The 21,665-nt window shown below is 47.0% G+C and overlaps 1 protein-coding gene across 1 annotated transcript; it reads left to right on the top strand.

The window, feature by feature from the left end:
• The first annotated feature begins 4,058 nt into the window (after positions 1-4,058).
• On the top strand, positions 4,059-21,168 carry synpo2la (synaptopodin 2-like a). Its single transcript, XM_063191573.1, has 5 exons — positions 4,059-4,579; positions 8,752-8,903; positions 9,582-9,875; positions 10,593-11,032; positions 15,014-21,168. The coding sequence occupies exons 1-5, from the start codon at positions 4,478-4,480 to the stop codon at positions 18,124-18,126; spliced, it is 4,101 nt and encodes a 1,366-aa protein (XP_063047643.1). The 5' UTR covers positions 4,059-4,477; the 3' UTR covers positions 18,127-21,168.
• The last annotated feature ends 497 nt before the right edge of the window (positions 21,169-21,665 follow it).

Genomic DNA, 21,665 nt, shown 5'->3' with positions numbered 1-21,665 from the left:
TCAGGAAGCTTTTACCAGTGTTTAGAGTTAATTGGTTAATTCAGATGATTAGGTTAATAGCTTGTTTAGACAACCTTTTCATGATATGGTAATTTATTGAGATGGGAATTTTGGGTTTTCATGAGCTGTATGCCAAAATCATCAATATTAAAACAAAACAAGACCTGAAATATTTCAGTTGGTGTGCAATGAATGTAAAACATATGAAAGTTCATTTTTTTATCATTACATTATGGGGAAAAAAATGAACTTTAACACAATATGCTAATTATTTGAGAAGGACCTGTACATAGTTTTCTGTGTCAAGCGTAGGTTCTTCATTATGTGCACGCGATATGAAATTATTTTAACGAAACATATGAATAGGCTGTGTAAACCATAGTTGTTTACTAGTAAACATGAAATGCTAATATATGACTCAGATATCTTCAAGTCTTGAAGACTTAAAACACCTCACATTTCAATTCAAACATAGGACCTATTATAGGAAGGCTATTCATATGAAAATGAATAATGACTATTACAAGCAAAACTAACCAGGTCTTACAAAGGATGCGTAACACACGTTATTACACATTACTCAGTATTACACAGTAATTGTCTTGTAGCACTAACTGGGGGCCTTCAGTAAAAAAGTTATTTTGAGTGTCTGACGGTGTTGAACTCTGTCCCAGCAATGGGGAGCATTGCCAGGTATAGCTTTATAAAGATTAATCACAGACTGTCAAATGTTAACATAACACTTTCCTCCTGACCTGTGCTCATGCACTGGCTCAGCCTTTTATATTTAGATATTAACCCACACCTCCGAATGATGCCATTGATGTAATGTTTGCGATGCGTGTGTGTGTTCGGTTACTACACCTTACAGTGTGACTTGTTTGGAAATTACTGCATCAAGCTGTACAAAGTGTATGACAAAAGATTTGTTTTTGGTAGTCTTATAAACTTGCAGAAATTAAGCAAAGGGGTGTGCTGTTTTGAAACGTAATGAAACAGGATTAACTGGTTGAGGAAATTCTGGCCAAAGCTGACTTTAAAATCACCTCGATGAAATGTGACAGGACTGAACTACTGGTATAGTAATCACCTGGGCCCAGGACAAAGTCATCTGAAAGCACCCCCATGACTACATAAGATACGGTATTATGTAGCCCCCATCCAGTCACATCATACACAGTAGGCCCGATGTACTATTGTGTGGGTTATGTGACACTCACTCCAGTTATCATCACTAGGACAGTGCACAAGAATGGCCCGTCATTGTGACAGGGCCAGGTCCTATTAACCCCAAATACTGTGTATAGATGCATGAAGGTGTCTTCAATATGGCCACCAAGCACAGTGACTTAATAGAAGCCTTTTGTTTGTCACTATCATTATTTCATTAAAGCCTCTAGTGAAGGATTAGGAACATTTCTGCCATCACAACAGAATAACTAACACAGATTTAAGATGGGATTACTTTTACAGCTCTCGAAAACAAGGTGGCACTTTGCCTCCTCTTGTTATCTACACTCGGCCCAGATCTGATCACTTGCCTTGGCATGGGGGAGCTACACGTACAGAACGGCATAGGTCCCTATACTATGGACTGGCATTGGGCCAGCCTGCCCCTGGGGTTCTTTGGAGTATTTTAATTACAGTGGGCTCCCGCCAATCAAGAGGCGCCAATCCCAATGACTTTCAATGGACTATCATGTGTAGAGTGACTGCTCAAGGCCCATCAGGACCAGGGACAGTTTATGAGGCCCCTGGGCCAGACAGCAAGATAGTCCCCCCCCCTCCATGAGTGTTTGTTTGTTGCTAGTTTACAAAAAGATTCAGGGTTTTAGGCCAGATGTTTGAGTGTGTCCGTCCACTGGTAAAAAAATGAAAATACAGTTGTTGAAAGTGTGATTTTAACGCAAAATGAGAATGGAAAGAGAGGCTAGGCCTCAGGGCCCCCTTGACTGTTGGGCGTTGGGTCCGGTAGGCATGTGCAATAATCCCCCCTTTATCAGGACACTTCTACTCCCACTGCAGAGTAGAGTCTGTTTATGTCAAGTGGGGGTTGAGTGAAGTGCAGTGGGACAACTGACAAGGTTTTGCGAGGGACAAGAATCATCTGAAAACCACCTCCTGTCAAATGTAATGTGTCTGTTAGAGCTCTCTACTCCACAGCAAAAGCAACCACCTCTGAATTGGCTGATTGTAACCTAAAACTAATCGTGATCGCACAGGGGGCAATATAACCTGCAGTTGGGCGTCGTTGAAGCCAGAAAAATGTGGACAGGCTGGTGTTTTTGGCCAAAAATCTGTAGGCTCACCTAAACTTCATACTGTTGCATTTCAAAAATTATTGCAATTCCGTTTTATTTTGTTCATCCCTTTTAATAATGTGTCCTTGGTTATATTTCATTTTGTGATTTTAAATAACATTCTGCATTCAGTTGGTTATCGTTGTTGAATAATCGTGATTTCAATTTTGATCCAAATAATTGGCAGTAATTAAAATGATTAGCATTTTTTCCATAGTTGTGCCACCCTACTCTGACACCTCTGCCCTTAGTGTATAATGCCAAGGCAGAGTGCATTGTGTCAGCCATCGGCGTAAGTGGGGCACCACTTGTGCTCTGGGAATGGGATATGACCTCCCGTGCCTACCCACGTCATGGCAGTAAAGTTCAGATCCAATAGTAAACAACACATGGAACACCCACCGCGTGCTTTATGTTGTAGTCATGGCTTAATCGTGCTAATGTGAGACCTTTGCTGTAGAGCCATAGCCTATCGGTAGGGGGAAAAGGTTTTTCGTGCTGTTCCTGTTTGTGCCAACGAGGTTCTTGGGCTGTCGGGAGTGGCCGAGTGACATTTTGTCGTAGAACCTGATCTGGACTGTGATCATGTCATGATGAGGCGGTGACGGATTCAATAGTAGTAGCCCCCAGTTGCCCCTGCCCCCTGAGAAGATACCATAGGCCCACTTGGGAAGATTTGATAACACACTCTATTAAAGTGCCCTACAAAGGCAAAGTGGAGCAACTATGCCAACATTGAAACTGAGAAAAATGCCTTCAAAGTATTGGTTGTAGGTTGGATATGCAGTTACTGCACATTTGACATAACATTATCTCTAAAAACGGGTCACATTTGGACCATAAGGCTTTGTCACAAAGTAAAGGAGGTGTTATGGAGACCACAAGTCCTTGTGATATCCATATTTTGGGATTTCCATATTCTGTCATTTCCATGACAGTAGGTATGGTGATCAGGTCTGAAATGCACGGATTTGTCTTGAAACTGAATTTGACTTGATTTATTTTTTTCTCTGTGATGAATCTACTCAACAGCCTTGATTACAAACTAAGAGTGGGCATTGCATTGTGCTTCAAGACAAATGTCATGTGTAACTGAATCAAGGCCACCATACCACAGCAACACCGGTAATAGGTTAAATCATAATCCTTGACGAAAACAACAAGCGATGATGTGTGAGGCCCTTGTTTCAAACACCTGTTGACAGGTGCAAGAGGTGTTTATGAGTCCCAGGTGCTCGGGGAACGGTAGTATTTACCTGACTCCCAAATCCACGAGCTAGTGGTCTCTCTGTTGTCAATGTTCTCCTCCAGCCCCTGTGGGACTAGTAGGTGCTGGGAGACCGTGGGGGCGTAGTGGTGCTCTATTTTTAGGGGGATATATCAGCGGTGCACTGTGAGTGACAGCACAAGTGTGGTGCCGGTCAGACCCTCCCCTCATCTAGATCACAGAATTCCACAGGTCTCTCTCTCTCTCTTTCTCTCTCTCTCTCTCAAACACCCATCCGCTCTCACTCGCTATCTCTCTCTCTCTCTCTCTCTCTCTCTCTCTCTCTCTCTCTCTCTCTCTCTGTCTCTCTCTCTCTCTCTAACCCGGCCTACCACTCTTTCAAGCCCCCACCATCTCCCTCACCCACTCCCTTTCTCATCGTCGCTCTCTCTCTCTCTCTCTCTGCCCTTCTCACTTGCTCTCTCTCCCTCCGTCTCCCTCTCTCTATTTTAATTCCCAACGGCATCGTATGCCTGACAGCAGCACACTGGTCAGGGTGTCAGAGACTTGTGGGTGTGTGTGCGTATGTGTATGTGTGTTTGGCTGCACAAACACGCAACTGTGTATGTGTGTGTGTTTGTGTGTGTGCCTATGCATGTACACAAGCCAGTGAGGGGGGGAGAGCAAGAGCAAGAGAGACCAACAGAAAGAGAGAGCCAGAGAGAGAGAGTTTGTCCAGGTGCTTGAGCGGGCAAACGGAAACCGACCGTGGGACTCTACAGTACGGTCTTTGACAGGGACTGAGAGCGCAAACTTGCCCCCCCTCCGCGTTGGCTCCATGAAAAGGGGCCCCACCGTATGTAAAGCTATGGAGAGAGGACACTGAGGGCCCCAGCAGCCCCCCACACAGACTGAAACTCTGGCAAAAACGGGCACGCGTTTGCACTGAGGGACACGGCTGGCTAACATCATGGTGGCCGAGGAGGTGATCGTTACCCTGTCTGGAGGAGCGCCGTGGGGCTTTCGGCTACAGGGAGGCGTGGAGCACCAGAAACCACTACAGGTGGCCAAGGTAAGGAATGGACTTCGGCCATACAGACATACGGTAGGGCTAGGATAGCTAAGAAAAGGGTTTCAGACCAACCATTAAGACACTGGCCAATGACATCCATGTAAGGGGTTTCAGCGATACATACAGAGGGCCGTGACTAGTGGCGGTGGGACTCAGGAGCTAAGCTATAAGTTGCAACCCGAGAAGTACACCAAAGTAGAAGCGTTCAAGCTCTTAATATTACGGATGATGAGATGTTTAGACATTTTGTACTTTGGAAGGAGAACGTAAGACTCGAGGTGTAGAGTTAATGGAGATACTATATTGATCCTGAAGGCAATGAAGTGTGTGTCACCTTTTGACCCTTTGGTGATTGAAAGTGCAGGTGTTGGCGGAGTCTCATAGGTCCCTGTATCGACCATGACTCTGGTGGAGCCTCCACACTGCCCCCTGTGGAGACAGGGCTGGTGACTGATAGACCTTGCTTGAGGTGCATAGTAGGCCTACCGGTATGTGGCACATACTCTATGTAGGGCAGATCTCCTTAACCTACATGTAATATGTTACTGAATGCAGTGTCTGTTTTTTTCCATTGAGGACTATTGTTAGCCTCTATATCCAGTTTTGTGAGGAAACGGCTTCAACTAGCAACAAACACACAAATTAAAGAAACCCATACGTAAGCAAGTATCACATTAGTCCTCTGTTTTAGACAGGAAAATTCTTTCAGCTCAGAAATAGATCAAATATAGGTCTACTTGTATACATTCACCCTCCAGACATACAAGGTGAATGATGATACGGTAATCAATGCTGAGTTTCTTGTTGAAAATCTTGAACCAAAATAAGTGCGCTCTAACAGCTTTTTCACAGTGTTTAGTTGGCTTGTGGACTGGAAGGAAGTTGGTTTGTTTTCATTCGATCTCCTTCCGAGTTTTTTTAAGACCCAATTGCAGATTTACACTTTACACTTTCCAGTGTGGTGACACACCAAATCACTGAGGTGATGGTGAATCTGATGTCACGGCACCTTGGTTCTTGGTTGTGTGTGTTTTGAATCTCCAGGCAGACAGACTGGATGTACAGTGTGTTTCTGTGAGGGGCCCAAACTCGCTACTAGCTGAATTTACAAGTTGTCGACCTAGCAGAAACTTATTTTCTGCAGGGGGGTGCTATTCTGGTACCCGACCGTAGAAGCAGAGCAGGCCGTAGAGTATAGTCTGTAGCACCAGATGGGGGATAGCCTTAAGGTCAGGAGACAGCTCTTCCTTTCAGGAGGAGAAATATCCTACTTTTGATGTTTCTTTCAGTGATTCCCAAAGTTCCCAAAGCAAATTGAGAGAAATTTCATCTGTTAGAGTGGACAAACAATGAGCACACTGCCTGTCAACAGGTCTTCAACTACAACAATTGTAGCTTTTAGTAGCGGTTAGGGTTAGGAATTGTTTTCATTTGGGCATAGTTTTAATGTGCGTGAACTAATGGGATGTCAGACTGATGGGTCTCTTTTTTAAAGACCGATACGCACTCAGCGGCCAATTTTTGGACTAATGGAATGTTAGACTAATGGGCAGACATGGAACCGTCACAGAACATGCTTTTCTAAAATGTCACCAATGAGTAAATAGGCCAAGGTAATGTCTGTGTCCACTAGACTTTGACATCCTGAGGTACAGAAGCTCCCTATACCCTTCCCGGTCTTCCTTTATCCGAACCACCTGACTGTTGATTCCCCAAAGGCAACAGTTGGCCTTCACATAGGTGTTAGTCTCTTGGACGCTCAGGACGGCTTGCTTTGAATTAGGGCCCCCCTGTTAATGCGTTGACTGATGGCACACGTAGCGCATACAGATGCCATTGGTGGGAAATTCCCTAGCCACTGCATTCCAACACCATAACAAGCAACCCCCCACCCAACCCAAACACACACCTCAAGGAGACAGCAGGCTAACCAGTGTTGTGGCAATACAAGCTAACCTTCAAGCTGAGCTACCAAGACATTGTAACAACAACGCACCTCAGTAGCGCCCCTAGGGGTCATGGCTTGGGATTGAAATGAGCTATGTTAACAGCCAGTTAAGAAGGTCGTCTTGACGAAGCAGCCCATCTCGACAGAACACCAGCTGACTGAGCCACAGTTGTTGTCGCACCCCCCACATAGTCAGGAGCTCTATTGTGGTAGCTTTGCGGCAGAGAGGGTGCTTGATCCAATTTGCCTCACGAATGCCACTGAGGGTGAGTATTTTAAGGGCCTGGGGTGATTGACTGCAGCCGTTTGACCTCCTGATGCTTCTGCTCCTGTACACACATACACTCCCGGCCAAGGCAAGCAACAACCATCTTGGCAGCTCTGTAGAAAACAAGCCAGTGGACTGTGGTGTAGCCGGTGGGAGGATGCCATGGCACAAAACCAGATGTGGGCCGTGCTCACGGCGCTGACTTGGCCTGGCTGGCTGGCATTTCACAGGCATTGGACTTGTGCTGCTCTTGTGTTGGCATTTGGAGAGGCTGCTGTACCTACTGTGAAGGCCACTGTACGTCCCAAAAACAGCCTTTACAAGGCGCACCAAGAACGCCGGGCGTCCTAATGCAGCCACTCCATAATAAACTCTGTGGCAAAGTTACACCACACCCTTGGGTTAACCTGACTCTCACCAGATGAATGTGGGGCTTACGTAATTCTGCCTCGCACCACACTTACATCTGGAATTGAATTGCGCCGTGGAGATGTATTTTATAAGACAGGGCCTTATCCAGTCAGGTGAAAAGCGGAAAACATGCTTGCCACCCCATATCTTCAAAACCGTTCTCTGTTTATTTTTTTAAAGAAGGAATAGAGACCTGATATGTATCGCAGAATCGATACCAACGAATGACTCCCTGATGCAAGCTGCCATTGTTGTCAGTTGTATGAAAATCCCACCCGGGATCCTAATTGGCCGTTAATGCTGAAACTTCTTAGAAAGGGCTTACTTGTGTCACTGGACCCACCCAATGAACTAAGTGATGAAGACAGACCAAATAACTCAATTTAAAAGCAAGGTATCAGTGAGATGTATGAACATTAACGTGCAAGACCTGACAAAGTGCAAAGCATGCAAATCAGGGCTTGACATTAACTTTTCCACCCACCAGACACTGTGGCTAGTGGTTTTCCCAAGTCAGGTATTCCACTAGCCACAAATGTTATACTGTTTTTTTCTTCTTCTTCTTCCTTTATCATGATAGTGTATGTCTAACCTCAAAAGATGAAGTGCTAAAGCAAGATGAGTGCATTGCTTTCTACATGGAAGTATATCAAGCAAATGCAGTAGAAACTGAGTTACTGAGCTTTTTCTTGGACTTAAATACTGTACAAGCAATTGATACACAAGGGGAAAACAACAGAATATAGGCTACTATGATGCGTATGTCATACCAAGAAATAAGCTGCCAGCCAAATTGGCTAGTGACACTGGAAGTATTACTAGCCACAGCCAAGTTTTACCAGCATTTGGCCGGTTGGCAGGTGCCACCAGTATCAAGCCCTGATGCAAATAGCATGATAACCATGCCACCTATACCAGTCCCGTATCAGAACTTGATAAGTACTCAGAGAGTGCACTTCCGCCCCCTGGTGAACAGAAGCACACACTGAATGTACAAACAACGTACAAACAACTTCGACGATCACATAACCTCCTTGGCGGCGGTAATAAAGCATCAGTTGAGGGCAGGTAAAAGTAGTGCCAGATTGCTCTTGACCAAGCCACTCAGGGTCACCCGAACCAGTAGATTCGGATGCAAAGGGACAAACAGTACAGGGAAATACCAAAGCACAAGGAAAACAACTATCATAGGGGATATTCCATTTCTTTGTGCCTTTTCCTCTTCCCTTTCTTAGGCTATTGCATAAATGTGCACATGTGTTTTCGTGTGTGTGTGTGTGTGTGTGTGTGTGTGTGTGTGTGTGTGTGTGTGTGTGTGTGTGTGTGTGTGTGTGTGTGTGTGTGTGTGTGTGTGTGTGTGTGTGTGTGTGTGTGTGTGTGTGTGTGTTCATGTGTGAGGATGGGTACATGCAAGTGTGTGTGTGTGCGCGCGCGGGCGCATGCATGTGTGTTCATGTTTACACAGGATGGGTAGATGCAAATGTGTGTGTGTGTGTGTGTCCATGTGTGTGTTCCTGATGCTCCCGTGTGCCTCTGCTGGTGCAGGTGCGTAAGCGCAGCAAGGCGTGTCGGGCGGGCCTCCATGAGGGCGATGAGCTGGTGTCCATCAACGAGAGCCCGTGCGGAGGACTCTCCCACGCTCAGGCCATGACCGTCATCGACAGCACCCCCGGGACTCTACACATCCGGGTCAGGAGGTCAGCAGTCTGCATTACCTCTTGTCTTGTCTGAAGTTTCCAACTCAATTCGAAATATCATCCTTATTGCTGCCACTACTATTTATGAAGGATTGTGTTACACTTTAATTCACACCAGCGTGATACGTATGACATGACAGTGTCATAATTGTGTCAAAAAACATCAACATGATGTCAATGTCACGTTACGACACTGTTATGACAGTTATGTTATACATGAAGCCGGTGTCAAGTGAAGTATTACCAATTATTGTATTGAGCAAAAATATTTCGTCTTTTTTCCAGTGCCTGCTGGGTGCTGTCTGTCTGTTCACTGTCTGTGTCCGTGTAACCATAACTGTCTGTTGTGTTTCTTAGCCTATTGTATGACTTTGATGTTAGCCTAACATTGTTTGCGATGTGGCAAAACTAATTCCGATCAAGTGTGTTGACATAACAGGATGTATTGAATCTTGACTCTTAAATCTAAACTGTTTATTCCTGTCAATACTTCTGAATCTGTGACGTCTCCAGGAATGATTTAAGTATCCATTTTTAAATCACAATAATTGGAAAGACTGATGGTTGAGTCATAAGTGTAAATGAGATTGATCCCAAACAGAGGACCTGAAGAACACACATTCTTATCTAACAGCTCATTCTTATCTAACTCCCAACTACCCGCATGTTCCGTGCCAGGGCTCCAGCAGGCTTCCAGTCCGTGGTCCTTCCTCTCCGCGCCCCGTCGCCCCGCATCGATAAGGAGTACCGCGCCGCCCTCCGAGCCATGTCCCCTCCGGCCGCCAGCCGGCCCCAGCAGCCCGCCGTGCGGCAGGTCCACTCCATCGTCTCGCCCGCGGGCACCACCAGCCGCAGCGGCCTGACCTCCCCGCCCTGCAGCGAGGCCTACTACGGCGAGACGGACAGCGACGCAGACGTGGTGGCCAAGGAGCGCCAGCGGAGACAGAAGCCCCGACGCAGCCCCAGCAACAGGTCATATTAGCATAACAAAAAGTAAAAAAAATGCGCACACATCAGTGGCACATGTGCTGGACCAAACATAAGATAACTGAAAAGAAAATAAAGGTCTGCAACACTGTTTGATACTCCCAAAATGTAATGGCACGACGTTTTGGACTAACCGTCCTTCATCACAGTGCAACACCTGTGTGTGCACTGTGATGAAGGACGGTTAGTCCGAAACGTCGTGCCATTACATTTTGGGAGCATCAAACAGTGTTGCGGACCTTTATTTTCTTTTCATATTAGCATAACTACAGACATAGCAGCATTACTACAGAAGAATCAACACAGAAGCAGCTCATATTAACATAATAACAAGTCATATTACAAAAGCCTTAACACAGCCCTAGAATCATCAGACCATATTAACATAATCACTCGCTTCCATAGTTTGTTTTATACATGCTTTGAAAACATGGCCCAAAATTCAGAAGATGTCAGATGCATATCACTATGTTATTTTGCTTTTAGAGTATCAATCATCTCACAGTGCCATTCTTGCCACTTTGACACATGTTGCCATCCGACTTTATGAAGGACCACAATTGAAATAAGCTTTTAGTAGACTGTCTTTTTAGCTTTTTAAGTATGTGGTGTGGTTTATTTGGAACTAAAATCATGTACCGGATTACTTTTATGTACGAACTGAGAATGTCAAATAAGATCAGTCCTTCATTCATTCAACAGCGTGCCGGGCGGTGGCAAGGTGGGCCGCAGCTCCCCTGAGGGTGGCGAGACATCGGAGATGAGCGGCTACGACAGTGCGCCCGACCCCTCCTTCAGCGGCCTCGAGATGATGATGCTCCCTGGCGTGGCGCGGCGAGAGGTCATCTACCAGCCGCCGCCGCACACCGCCTGGTCCTCACAGACATCCACCGAGACCTCGTCCATGAGCGCGGACGATGGCCCGCCAGACCCAGACCCAGAGCCCGAGCCGGAGGTCCAGAGCCCACTGGAGGACAATGGGTTCCAGGACCTGCCCGTGGTGCCACTGGTGTCTCCGGAGAGGGCCAAGGAGGCCCTGATGCTCAGCTCGCGGCGACAGCTGGTGCCCATGGTGGGACCGGTGGACTCGCCCGTGGACGAGGAGCTCACCGTCACCTACATGGACAAGGCCAAACTAGCAAGTGAGTTTTACGATATAAACTGCATTTACCGCTCCTGTTCTTTACTATCCGGTGTGTCACAGGAAAGGACTGACTTCAAAGTAGAAAGGAGAGTCATCACCGGTGCATCTCAGATGAGGAATTTATTGTTATTTTATTTAGAGCAGTGCACTGTAGTCACAAATCTGCAGTCTTATATATATTGTATATATGAAGAGTTCAGATGCAAAAACCCCTAACTCCATTTCTGAAGACCTGCACTTCTATATTTTTAGAGAACCCTGTTGTTGGTTTGGTTTACATTCATGTACTTGATAATACATATTCATAGTTATATTGCATAAATAAAATGAATTAAGATTATTTTCTGAAAAGGCANATAGGGGGTTTTGCATCTGAACTCTTCATATATTGTATATACACTGTATTGTATATGTGACCATCTTTCAAATGTCATCAAAAGGACATACAACAAATCTTATTCTCAATTATTCGCACAAGTGGGCAGCTGTAACCTAATGATAATTTGAAGGATGTATATTCAAATCCATATCAAAGAGTAGGTAGTATGCACCCCAAAACCCCAGTCCAGTAGGGTCCCCTTTAGGCATTAAATCCCAAATAAAGTGCTCTTGAGCACCCTAACCTCACATTTTTCCAAGGACTGTAACCAATATACTGTACCCAATGTACTGTACTGTAAAGAACTTTGGATAAAAGGGTAACCTGTATAATGTAACATTTCAGAAGCATTCCTATGTGCTTTTGCATCTCTAGTTGGCCAGCTTTCAAAGGTGAGATTGGACTTCCAGCAAATGTTGTTCTCGGTCACATGCACAGACAAGGTCCAGTACGCACATTTTCTGCATTTGTATACATGTAGTCGGTGCTTGTTGTCTGCGGTTTCTTGTCTGCTTTCAGGTGTAAATTGGATTTACAATACATTTTTGTTTTCTCAGGCAGAGCAATCCATTCTTAACCACATCATAGGGAGCAGAAACAAAACAATAGAAAAGTGCCAAGTTGTTATTTTGTCCTCATTCACACACCTATGTATTGATCTATGATATTTTGAGTTGCGCTACCTTTGCTGGAGAACACAGTGGAGACAGTACAGAAAACAGCATAAGAGACCACTTAAATTGTTTTGAAACAGTAGTTTTCTATTTTATTTCCCATAAAATCAATTTGCTAGTAAGCTGTTACTGGTTTATCTTGAGAGTCAAGAGGGCAAGACAAACCGGTAGGAGATCCAGACTGAGATGTGCAAATCAATACCCCTGTCAGATACATTGGAGCGTAGTTCTGCAGGAAGGTATTTCCTACAGTATGAATGAAACACTTTATCCGAGTAACTGGGTTCACTATCACTTGCTAATTACTTTCTTTTACACCCAAATAAATTAGGAGTGGATCCCTCTGAATAGGTATCCTCTTGGCAGGACAGCAGACGAGGCGAGGCGAGGCGAGGCGAGGCGAGGCGAGGCGAGGCGAGGCGAGGCGAGGCGAGGCGAGGCGAGGCGAGGCGAGGCGAGGCGAGGCGAGGCGAGGCGAGGCCAGTCTTAAGTGACAATATAGCAGCCAACCAGGATGGAATGCAGGGGGGCAAGCAGAGGCAGTAACCAAGGGTCGTTCCACGTAGACCCAGGAACTATATTTGTCCTCCAGTGCAGCGGTCCGATAACCTGAGCAAAGCATCTGCTGGCTGGCACGGGGACCTACAGCTGCTAGCGGGTATCAAGTAGCACGCCCAGCCTTTCAAACTCTCTCTCCCTCTCCCTCCCTCTCTCTCTCTCTCGCTCTCTCCCTCTTATCTCCTTGCCTTTCTCTCTGACGACTCTTCCTACAATTTTTTTTTTCGCCCACCCCCCTGTCATTCTCTCCTCTCGTCTCGTCTCGTCTCGTCTCGTCTCGTCTCCTCTCCTCTCAGTTTCTCACTCCTTCTATCCCTCTCCATATGCGCTTTCAATCACTGCCTTAAACCCTAAGCCTCCATTAACTTGCACATCCTTTGCACTCTTCTTGAATTAGTACATTTTGTTTGGCTTAAAAGGTATCACTATGTTCATTTATTTTGGCAACTGCATGCTGGACCCCAACTGTATTCCTCTACCTGTACATGTAAATAGTTAAAACACCAAACCAACACATCAGCACGCGACCTAATACATGTGATTGTCACTATAAATAGTTGAACTTAGTTGAGCACGACAAGCACCTGATGAGTAGCTCGTAATGATCAGAGTCAAACAGCTGAGGAATGACATCTTGTTTGCAGACGATCCCAAGACGATGCTGACCTGCATAGCACTGCATTCCGTCATTAAGTTGATAGTTATTGTTATGAATGTACAGGGCCATTCGGTTGGGTGAATTTACACCTTCCAAATGCACATTATTCTGCAGCCAGGTCCTGTCAGGTTTATAGTTTGCTGCAATGGATCTGAACAAGTGCACTGTGGCTCGCCATCAGAGCTCACTCACCTCAGGAACTTCCTAGCTTGAGAGGGAACCATCCGCAGGGACGCCGACAGGGAGGGGGCAAAATGGTCATTTGTTTCCGGGCCCCCAGTGAGAAGGGAGGGGCTCAGAATTGGGTCCCATTACATTGTATGTACTGAGCGGGCTGGGGGTGGGGGGAGACTTTGTCCCGGGCCCAGCCAAAAGCTGTGAGCGGCCCTGTCGTCCGTCACAAAAGACTTACAGCCGGGGCACCTGATCCCTCCAGTCCCTGCAGTCTCTTGGCACACTTCATGTGGAGTAATGGGGGCACAGGGCTATTTTGGAGGAGTCCCCTTTCCAGAGAGTGGGCAAATAATATATGGCCATAAATCTGGGCCTCTATCTCTTACCAGCCTCTTAGAATGCCTCATGTCCTCTTGATGCATTGCAGTTCACTTACCTGTTTTTTTTTTAAATATTGAGATTGATTTGATTCAAAACTGCCGGCATTGCACTGCCCTGTCTGAACTACTCGAATTATGTAACTGGTTCACAGTCATTTTGATAAACCTGACATGTAAAACCTTTTTTTTCCCCCGGATATGATACTGTGTCATTTCAAAAGATAGACACTGCTAAAAGGACTACTCTTAGCCACCCATGAATATAGCCTACTGTAGATGCTTGTTAAATATACCCACAACGCTGTTTTTAGACCCTGATGCCTCCAAGAGTCTCACTTGAATCTGCTTGTTAATGAATCACTTAACGATCATGAGACCATGAGACCATGAGACCATGAGACCGTCTTAATATCCTTGATATGCACCCTGAACAGAACACTTTGACGTTTCAATCAAATACTGTACATGAGAGATATACATTACATTTAGCCAGGTTTAATCATTTTTGTTGGGGTAGGTGAACCACAAATAATATTTATGCTGGGGAAACTGTGCCCAATGTTTAGGTAGGTGGTCTTTGGTTCTGACCAGTAGTAGCAGAGATTCTTTAATAGAGATATGCCAACATAATAGGTTTCTATGGGCACCTAACGCGACCAGGTTCCGGTCTGCCTAAAGGGGCGTGTCATAATGCTCCTACAATGAATAGAACAGTCCTTAGGTCTGCCTAGGTCTGCCTAAGGGGGGCCATAATAGAACCAGGAAACAATGGGCCAATGGAACCTCTCTCTCTCTACTCTCTCTGGTAGTAGTGTCCCTGCTGTACACCCATAGCTGAAGCATCCTTAAGTGGCCAAACCTTACATTGCTCCTTGCCTGGTTACCACCAGACCGAACCTAGTTCGAAACGATTGTGTAGAACTAAAGGCAGTATGGGAGTTCCCAGGCTACATTGCACCAGGGATTGTACCAAATACCCAGTAAGAACTATAAGTTGCTTTGGATAATAGGGGTGGAACGGTTCACAAAATTCACGGTTCGGTTCATGCATTTCACGGTTCGGTATGGTGTGTGAATTGTACGGTTTCGGTTTTCGGTGCGGTTTGTACCATCCCTATTGGATAATAATTTTCTGTTTCTCTTTTCTATTTATCAGAACTGAGCCGTGGAGACAATGTCCAAGACAAACAAGTTAAGGAGGCTCGCACCAAGTGCCGCACCATCGCCTCCTTGCTCACAGACGCCCCCAACCCCCACTCCAGGGGCGTGCTGATGTTCAAGAAGCGCCGGCAGCGCTCCAAGAAGTACACCTTGACCAGCTACGGCAGCGTGGACGAGGACATGGCGATGGAGGAAGACTCACAGGAGGAGGACGGCATGTTCCCCGGCAGCGAGTCGGAGTTCGACGAGGACAGTTTCTCCGCCGCGCCCGACCCCACCTGGGACAGCGACTACATGGACATGCTGGAGAGGCGCTCGGCCAGCGTGGCGGGCCACACGGAGGAGGCGCAGAGCCCGGGCCTCACCAACACCTCTGGCAAAGGCGCTCAGCTGTTTGAGCAGCAGCGGAAGCGAGCGGAGGAGCATGCCAAGAAAGCGGCCATTGCACAGGCCCAGGTCGAAGCACAGGTGCAGGCACAGGCACAGGCTCAGGCGTATGCACAGGCACAAACCTTAGCACAGGCACAAACCTTAGCACAGGCACAAACCTTAGCCCAGATGCCAGGGCAGATGCCAATGCAGATGCAGAGTCACATGCAACCGGAGCTGCAGACAGACCCTCTGGCCCATGCTCATGTCCAGGCACTGGTTCAGCCACCATTTACTGCACAGCAGCAACCGCAGTATCCTCCCATGCATGTACCCTCCCAACCTGCCCCGCAACCTCCACCAGTGGCTCCCAAGCCCCAACAGAAACCAAGAGAAGTCCCACCACCACCTGTTCAGCAGCTGCCTGTTATACCTACGGCACCTCCTGCTACTGTTGTGGATGCCCAGTCCCATCTTTTCATGAACAATGGCGATGCTATCATACCCCAAGCAAACGTCCCATCTTTAGCCCCAGATGTTGCCCCAGCCATGCCTGTGGGCCCTCCAGTGTCCGTGCTCCAGGGTCCGCCTACAACTCCAGGTCCAGAGTCCTCCTCCGGCTCGGTTCTGAACCGGACAGCTCGACCGTTCGCTCCAGGTTTTATCAGTAATCGTGCGTCCACCGCACCGGTCGTCTTCCGACCCTCTGTGTCCAAGAAATCGCAACGGCCTGTCTCAGTGGCTGTGGTGCAACCGGGTGCAGCAGATGAATTCGCGATGAGTGCCTTCTCTTACCCACCAGCTATGTCTGCTCCGTCTCTTGCCCCTGTCCCTCATCAAGCAATGATTCCCACTGCTCCACCGGTACCCATTCCTATGGTTCCACCTTCTGTACCAGTTGTTCACCCTGACCCCCATGTTGCAATGGCACCCATGGGTCCTCCTCAAGTGTCTTTTACACCCAATGCACCCATGTCCGCACCTGTTGTTGTGCCTGCTCCTGCTCCTATGCCAGCACCTATGCATGTCCCTGCCCCAATGCCCGTTTCTTCCCCAATGCCCGTTTCTGCCCCAGTGCCAGTTTCTGCTCCAATGCCAGTGTCATCCTCCATGGAGAACATCCAGGCAGCCACTGTAGGCATCCCTCAGCCACCGATGGAACACGTAGCCCCTGTAGCCCAAATGGCACCAGTAGCAGCCACCATGGCCATGCCTGTATCACCACCGGCCCCAGTACCAGTTCCTGTACCCATGTCAGTACCAGCACCGGCCCCAGTACCAGTACCCGCACCAGTCCCAGTTCAAGTACCAGCTCCAGACCCTGTTCCAATTGAAGCTCCTGCTCCTGCTCTTGCTCCTGCTCCTGCTCAGGTTCAACGTCCTGCTCCCGATCCAGCACCGGTAGCTGCTCCAGCATCTGCACCAGTTGCTGACACTGGTGCTGCCGACTTCCCTCCAGCGACGGCGCCTCTGCTACTAAGGGGCACCACAGCAGGGGGACGCACAGGGATCCTTCAGGAGGCCCGCCGGCGAAGCTCGGGCAGGCGGATGTTCCACGTACCCGAGGAGAAGAAGAACTCGCCCAACCCTACTCTGCTGTCCATGGTGCAGAACTTTGATGAGACCAGGACCAGGTACAGGTACTCTGACCCGGTCACGTACGACTACAACGAAATGGAAACGGAGGATCCGGATGCCGACGGCAAACTGCCTCCACCCGTGGCCCCTAAGCCCAGAGTCATCCCTGAGACGACCCACATCCCCCAGGCTGAGGGGAAAGGCGCTGAGCTCTTTGCCCGCAGGCAGAGCAGGATGGATCAGTATGTGGTGGACGCACCAATCTCACCCCCCACCTACCCAGAAGCACCACAGCAGCCACAGACGGTCATAAGAGATCCTCGAGATCCATCTCCCACTTCGTCTCAGTTCAAGTTGTCTCCCAATGTCCGTGCTCCTCCGCCCATAGGCTACAACCCCTTGATGGGCCCCTCGTTTCCCATGGGCCCACAGCGAGACAACACCAGGATAGCGGATCCTCGGGCAGGCAGGGCCGGCTACGGTGCTCAGAAGGAGGGAATCAAAGCCCTGGACTTCCTGAGGAGGCAGCCGTACCAGCTCAACTCAGCCATGTTTGGGGGGAGCACCACGTCCCTCCAGGCCTCCAGTCAACCCCAGTACGGCCAGCAGCAGGGCTACACTCTGAACGCACCCCGACAGGTCCCCGTCAACCGTGTGTATGAGATCAAGCGGTTCTCCACACCCACGCCAATGTCCGCCCCGACCATGACCCCGAAGGTTATCGCTCCGCGTTCCGCCACCACGTTGGGGGATCGCATCTCGCGCGTCAACATGACCTCTCCACCGCCAGCACAGCGGCCCCCTCCTCCCGCACCCATCACCGCTCCCAAACCTGCCTATGCCCCTGTCCATGTCCCTGCCCCTGTCCCGGTCCTCGCCCCAACCCCTGGCCCTTACCCTCCAGTTGTTCACCCAGGAGGGCTTCCAGAGCTCCCCAAACTCTCCTCTGCCCCGGTCCCCAATGCCCACCCTCTTCCCTACACCCCCATGTCCAGTATGGCCTACGGAGGTCTGCAGGCTGCCAAGCATTTCAAGAGCGCACCTGAGCTTAGTGCCCTGCCCCCACTGAAGCCCAACCCTGTCCAGGTGCCCAAGCCACGATTTGTTGCCACACGAGTCGGCATCCAGCCCCGTGTCTGGAGGCCTGGTGCCTTCCCTTGAAGTCACAGAGCCACACAGTCCAATGAGACCCCTCCTCTCGGCCTAGTCAAGAAACCAATGTACACACTTTTTACCCACCCTGCTAAACAATGCTTCAACATAATGAACACATACATACGCGCAAGGAGTTAGTTTGTAGATTTGGTTTGGCTTAGTTTGTAAATGTTGTTCATTACAAAAGAACACTGTGATCATTCATATTCACTGTCAAGCATGCACCACAGTCATTTTTTAACCTCCAATGGCATCAATATTCAAATAAAAGAAAATATGAATTAACTGCCCACACCTTAGAGATATTTTGTGAATTTTTTAGCCATCAACACATTTTTTATTTTTTGTTTTACTTTTTTTCTTATAGTGTGGTTACACTGACAGATTTGTGATGTTAACTACCGGGAATGTATGGCCTTGTTGCTACAAGAGCATGTCAGCCATGAAGATGGTTTTCCACATCACTTAACATCAGCTCAACTTACCATGGCATATATCTGAAACTTAAACCATGGCTTCACATAGGCGACATTTGTGAAATCCAACACATATGATGAGCGCAATAAAATGGGGTCCTTGACTTGAGCCTGGGGGATTCATGTGACAGGGTGGAGTGTTGTCATTGAGGGTGTGTGAGCTTCGGTTCTGTTGGGAAATACAGTACCACAAAAGTCCAGCCCACTGAAGTCACACCTAGATTGAGCTTGTGGCAGACAAAAGATGTAAAAGATTTGCGAAAAAGGACTACGAACCTCATGTATTAGTTGTTATCTTCCAGTGCAGGTGCTTCAGCGTATTCCTGGAATCGGCCGGTCTTTCCGGTTAGGATAGGGGCACAGATATTAATTGAATTCTTTCTTGAGGACCTGTCTCCTACGATAAATGTTTTCTCCTGCTTTCTCTGATCTTACATGGTTAGCTTAGTGTGCAACAGAATAAAAAAACAGTTAATCCATGAAATGGTAGGTAGAGTTAAATAAAAGTAGTGGCCTTTCCCTTTTTAAGCCCTACACACATTTGCTAACTCTGCAATCAAGTAAAAAGTGGTAGAACAGGTGGAACCATAAGACGTAGAAGTTCAATATCTCTTGTGGTTCTACTTCGATTCTATCTACTTAACCTGATGAATTAACTGTGAGCGAATTGTAAGTTGAACTGAATCCAATTATCTTCAGGTGGGGAAATTTTAGCAGACACAACATGTGATCCTTTTTCCACTGTGAGGACAGGCAGGTATTTGCGGTGTGTTGAAGATTGAAACTCAGGAGTGCGGTGAGAAGACATGAGGTTTGCATTTGTGTTCGGTGACCTGGCCCAGACAGGTCGATAAGAAATAATATCTGTTTTGGCATGGGCTAGACTGAACAGGTGCTCCGCTGTCAAGGCCTATTTGTGGCACCTCACAAGCAGCGATCTACTCCGTGTGTAGCACCACTGTCTGCGAGATGCTCAGTGTTGTTGTTATCCACAAACGCATGAAGCTGTGCACTGAGGTAATGGTGTTTGAAGTTTTATGGATAACAAAACAATGAGGAAGAACAAAACCACTATGATTCCTGCTGTAACTTATGTCACGTATGAGGTCACAACTGATTGAAGTAGAAATGTTTGAGGCACGTGTTTGTCAGACAGCCACAGAAACTAGACTAGGGAGGGTTCCTTGCTGGTGATGGTCACCTGGAGTGCGTTTTAATATGCGACCTTGCCTCCTCCACTTGCCTCCTCCACTTGCTTCTCGTCATGATGACATCACTGACAACAGCATTATATTTCAATATCTTGCAAAAGCTCAATTGTAAAGTCTTTTTCTCATTTGCAATTGGGATGGTGACTGAAAAACAGTCCCTCAAAAGTTGTTGTGGCGAGGCTGACAGCTGGGAAACTTTATAGTTTTCTCCACGGAGGAGGGGCCAGGAGGCGGGACGAGGAGACAAGCACAAGTGGAGGAGGCAAGGTCACATATTGGGATGCACCCCTGGTCGCTTGTTTGAGGAGGCAAAACTTGCTAGTGTAGATCATCATCAGTAATGGAAATGGGGATGGCATTTTAAATGAAATAGGGTCTGTCAGAAATGTCTTGGTTATTCACCGCCAGTTACCTCATTTGATGCCAGTCTTGTTTTTTGTCTCTCTAACAAGATGACGCATCAGAGGGAGGGCTCAGGTGTCGTGTGAACCGACTAACTGACTACGTTGGTGCACTGATGTGGGAATCCACTTCAGCCTTCAGTGATGTGAAGAAAGTGATACAGAAAGATGACTGTGATCTTAGACCTCGCGCGGAATGTAGAGGAAGCCATGTTGAAAAGACAGACAGGCAAAGATATTCCACTTCATCTCTTTTTTTATGTCAGCACGAAAGACTGACAATCCTTTCAAGAGGAAGCAGGAGTGAAAGAGAGAGTAAGAGAGTGAAGAAAAGCCGGCAAGATGAAAGACGTGTAATGGATGTGGTAGTCCATTATATGTGCCGACAGGGACTTTGAGCTCTTTTGAGGATCTTGTTAAAAGTTTGCCAGAATAAATTGGACAAATCCAAAATGCTTGCTCATTCACTATTTAGTACACTTTGTACTCAGTCATGCAGTGTAACATACACATTATATGCATTATGATAGCATATTGCTTAGGAAACAAGTGGATATTTTGGAATTTAGCCAATGTATTACAGGTAGGATAGCAGAGCCATGCCACGGTCCATGATCACTCTCCCCTGCACTGCATTTGTTTTACCTTTTGTTCTGTTATTTCTGGCTGCTTTTTTTGATTGGAAATGAAAGCTTTGATATAAGTGTCTGTATTGGCCTACATTGCTCATGCCCATGTTCATGTTGTCAGTGAGCTACTGTGTTATCCTTTAGAACATATTTTGCATTTAGATATAAATAAAAGCTTCAAGTGTAATGTTAATTGCGTGCCAAGGTTCATGGTGATTGAGTGTGTGAGCATGTCTGGTGTTTATGATGTGGCCGTATTCAAGGGCAGAATGTACTTTTCAGTAAGACAACCGTCGTTTTTAACCAAATAAAAATAGACTTGGAAATTTTATCCAGCTGTCTTGTCTTCTGACTCCATTCTGCCCCCTGCTGCCCCAAGAGGGAATAGGTTGGCTACTGAGTTGGTTTCATTACACTTCATTACAGGCAGACTCCAATGTACTCTATGATATATTTAAGGTTTTAGGACCAACCCCAAGGCATCCATCCAAAACATTTACATTTCAATGAACCAAGTGTCAAAAGACTCATGTTTACAGCCAAGTGAACCCTGGTGATTCAAATTTGGCTGGAAAAAAATAAATAAATAAATTGGACAAATTGGAAGGGGGAAACACAGAGAAAACTGGAATGAAACCACAGACTCTGCTTGCTGAACCTTAAAATGGATGAGTGTTTCATGAAACTGAATGCTGTATTCTGCATGGGAATGCAATTAAACCACCCCAAATGTCATGAGATAAGGCTTTCCATCAATATCAAAACATATTTACATTTCCAATGACCATTTTACTATTGTGAATTCAAATAGGCCTAATACATATCTTT

Source organism: Engraulis encrasicolus, chromosome 24, assembly GCF_034702125.1.
Source record: "Engraulis encrasicolus isolate BLACKSEA-1 chromosome 24, IST_EnEncr_1.0, whole genome shotgun sequence".
Classification (NCBI taxonomy): Eukaryota; Metazoa; Chordata; class Actinopteri; order Clupeiformes; family Engraulidae; genus Engraulis; species Engraulis encrasicolus.
The sequence above is the reverse complement of the archived record's forward strand: the minus strand, read 5'-3'. Positions and strand labels throughout refer to the sequence as shown.

Excerpts from the sequence above, each read along its gene's own strand:
- synpo2la (XM_063191573.1), top strand. The coding sequence starts at position 4,478 with ATGGTGGCCGAGGAGGTGATCGTTACCCTGTCTGGAGGAGCGCCGTGG. Across the intron at positions 8,904-9,581 it reads CTACACATCCGGGTCAGGAG|GGCTCCAGCAGGCTTCCAGT; the intron begins GTCAGCAGTCTG and ends GTTCCGTGCCAG. Across the intron at positions 9,876-10,592 it reads CGACGCAGCCCCAGCAACAG|CGTGCCGGGCGGTGGCAAGG; the intron begins GTCATATTAGCA and ends TTCATTCAACAG.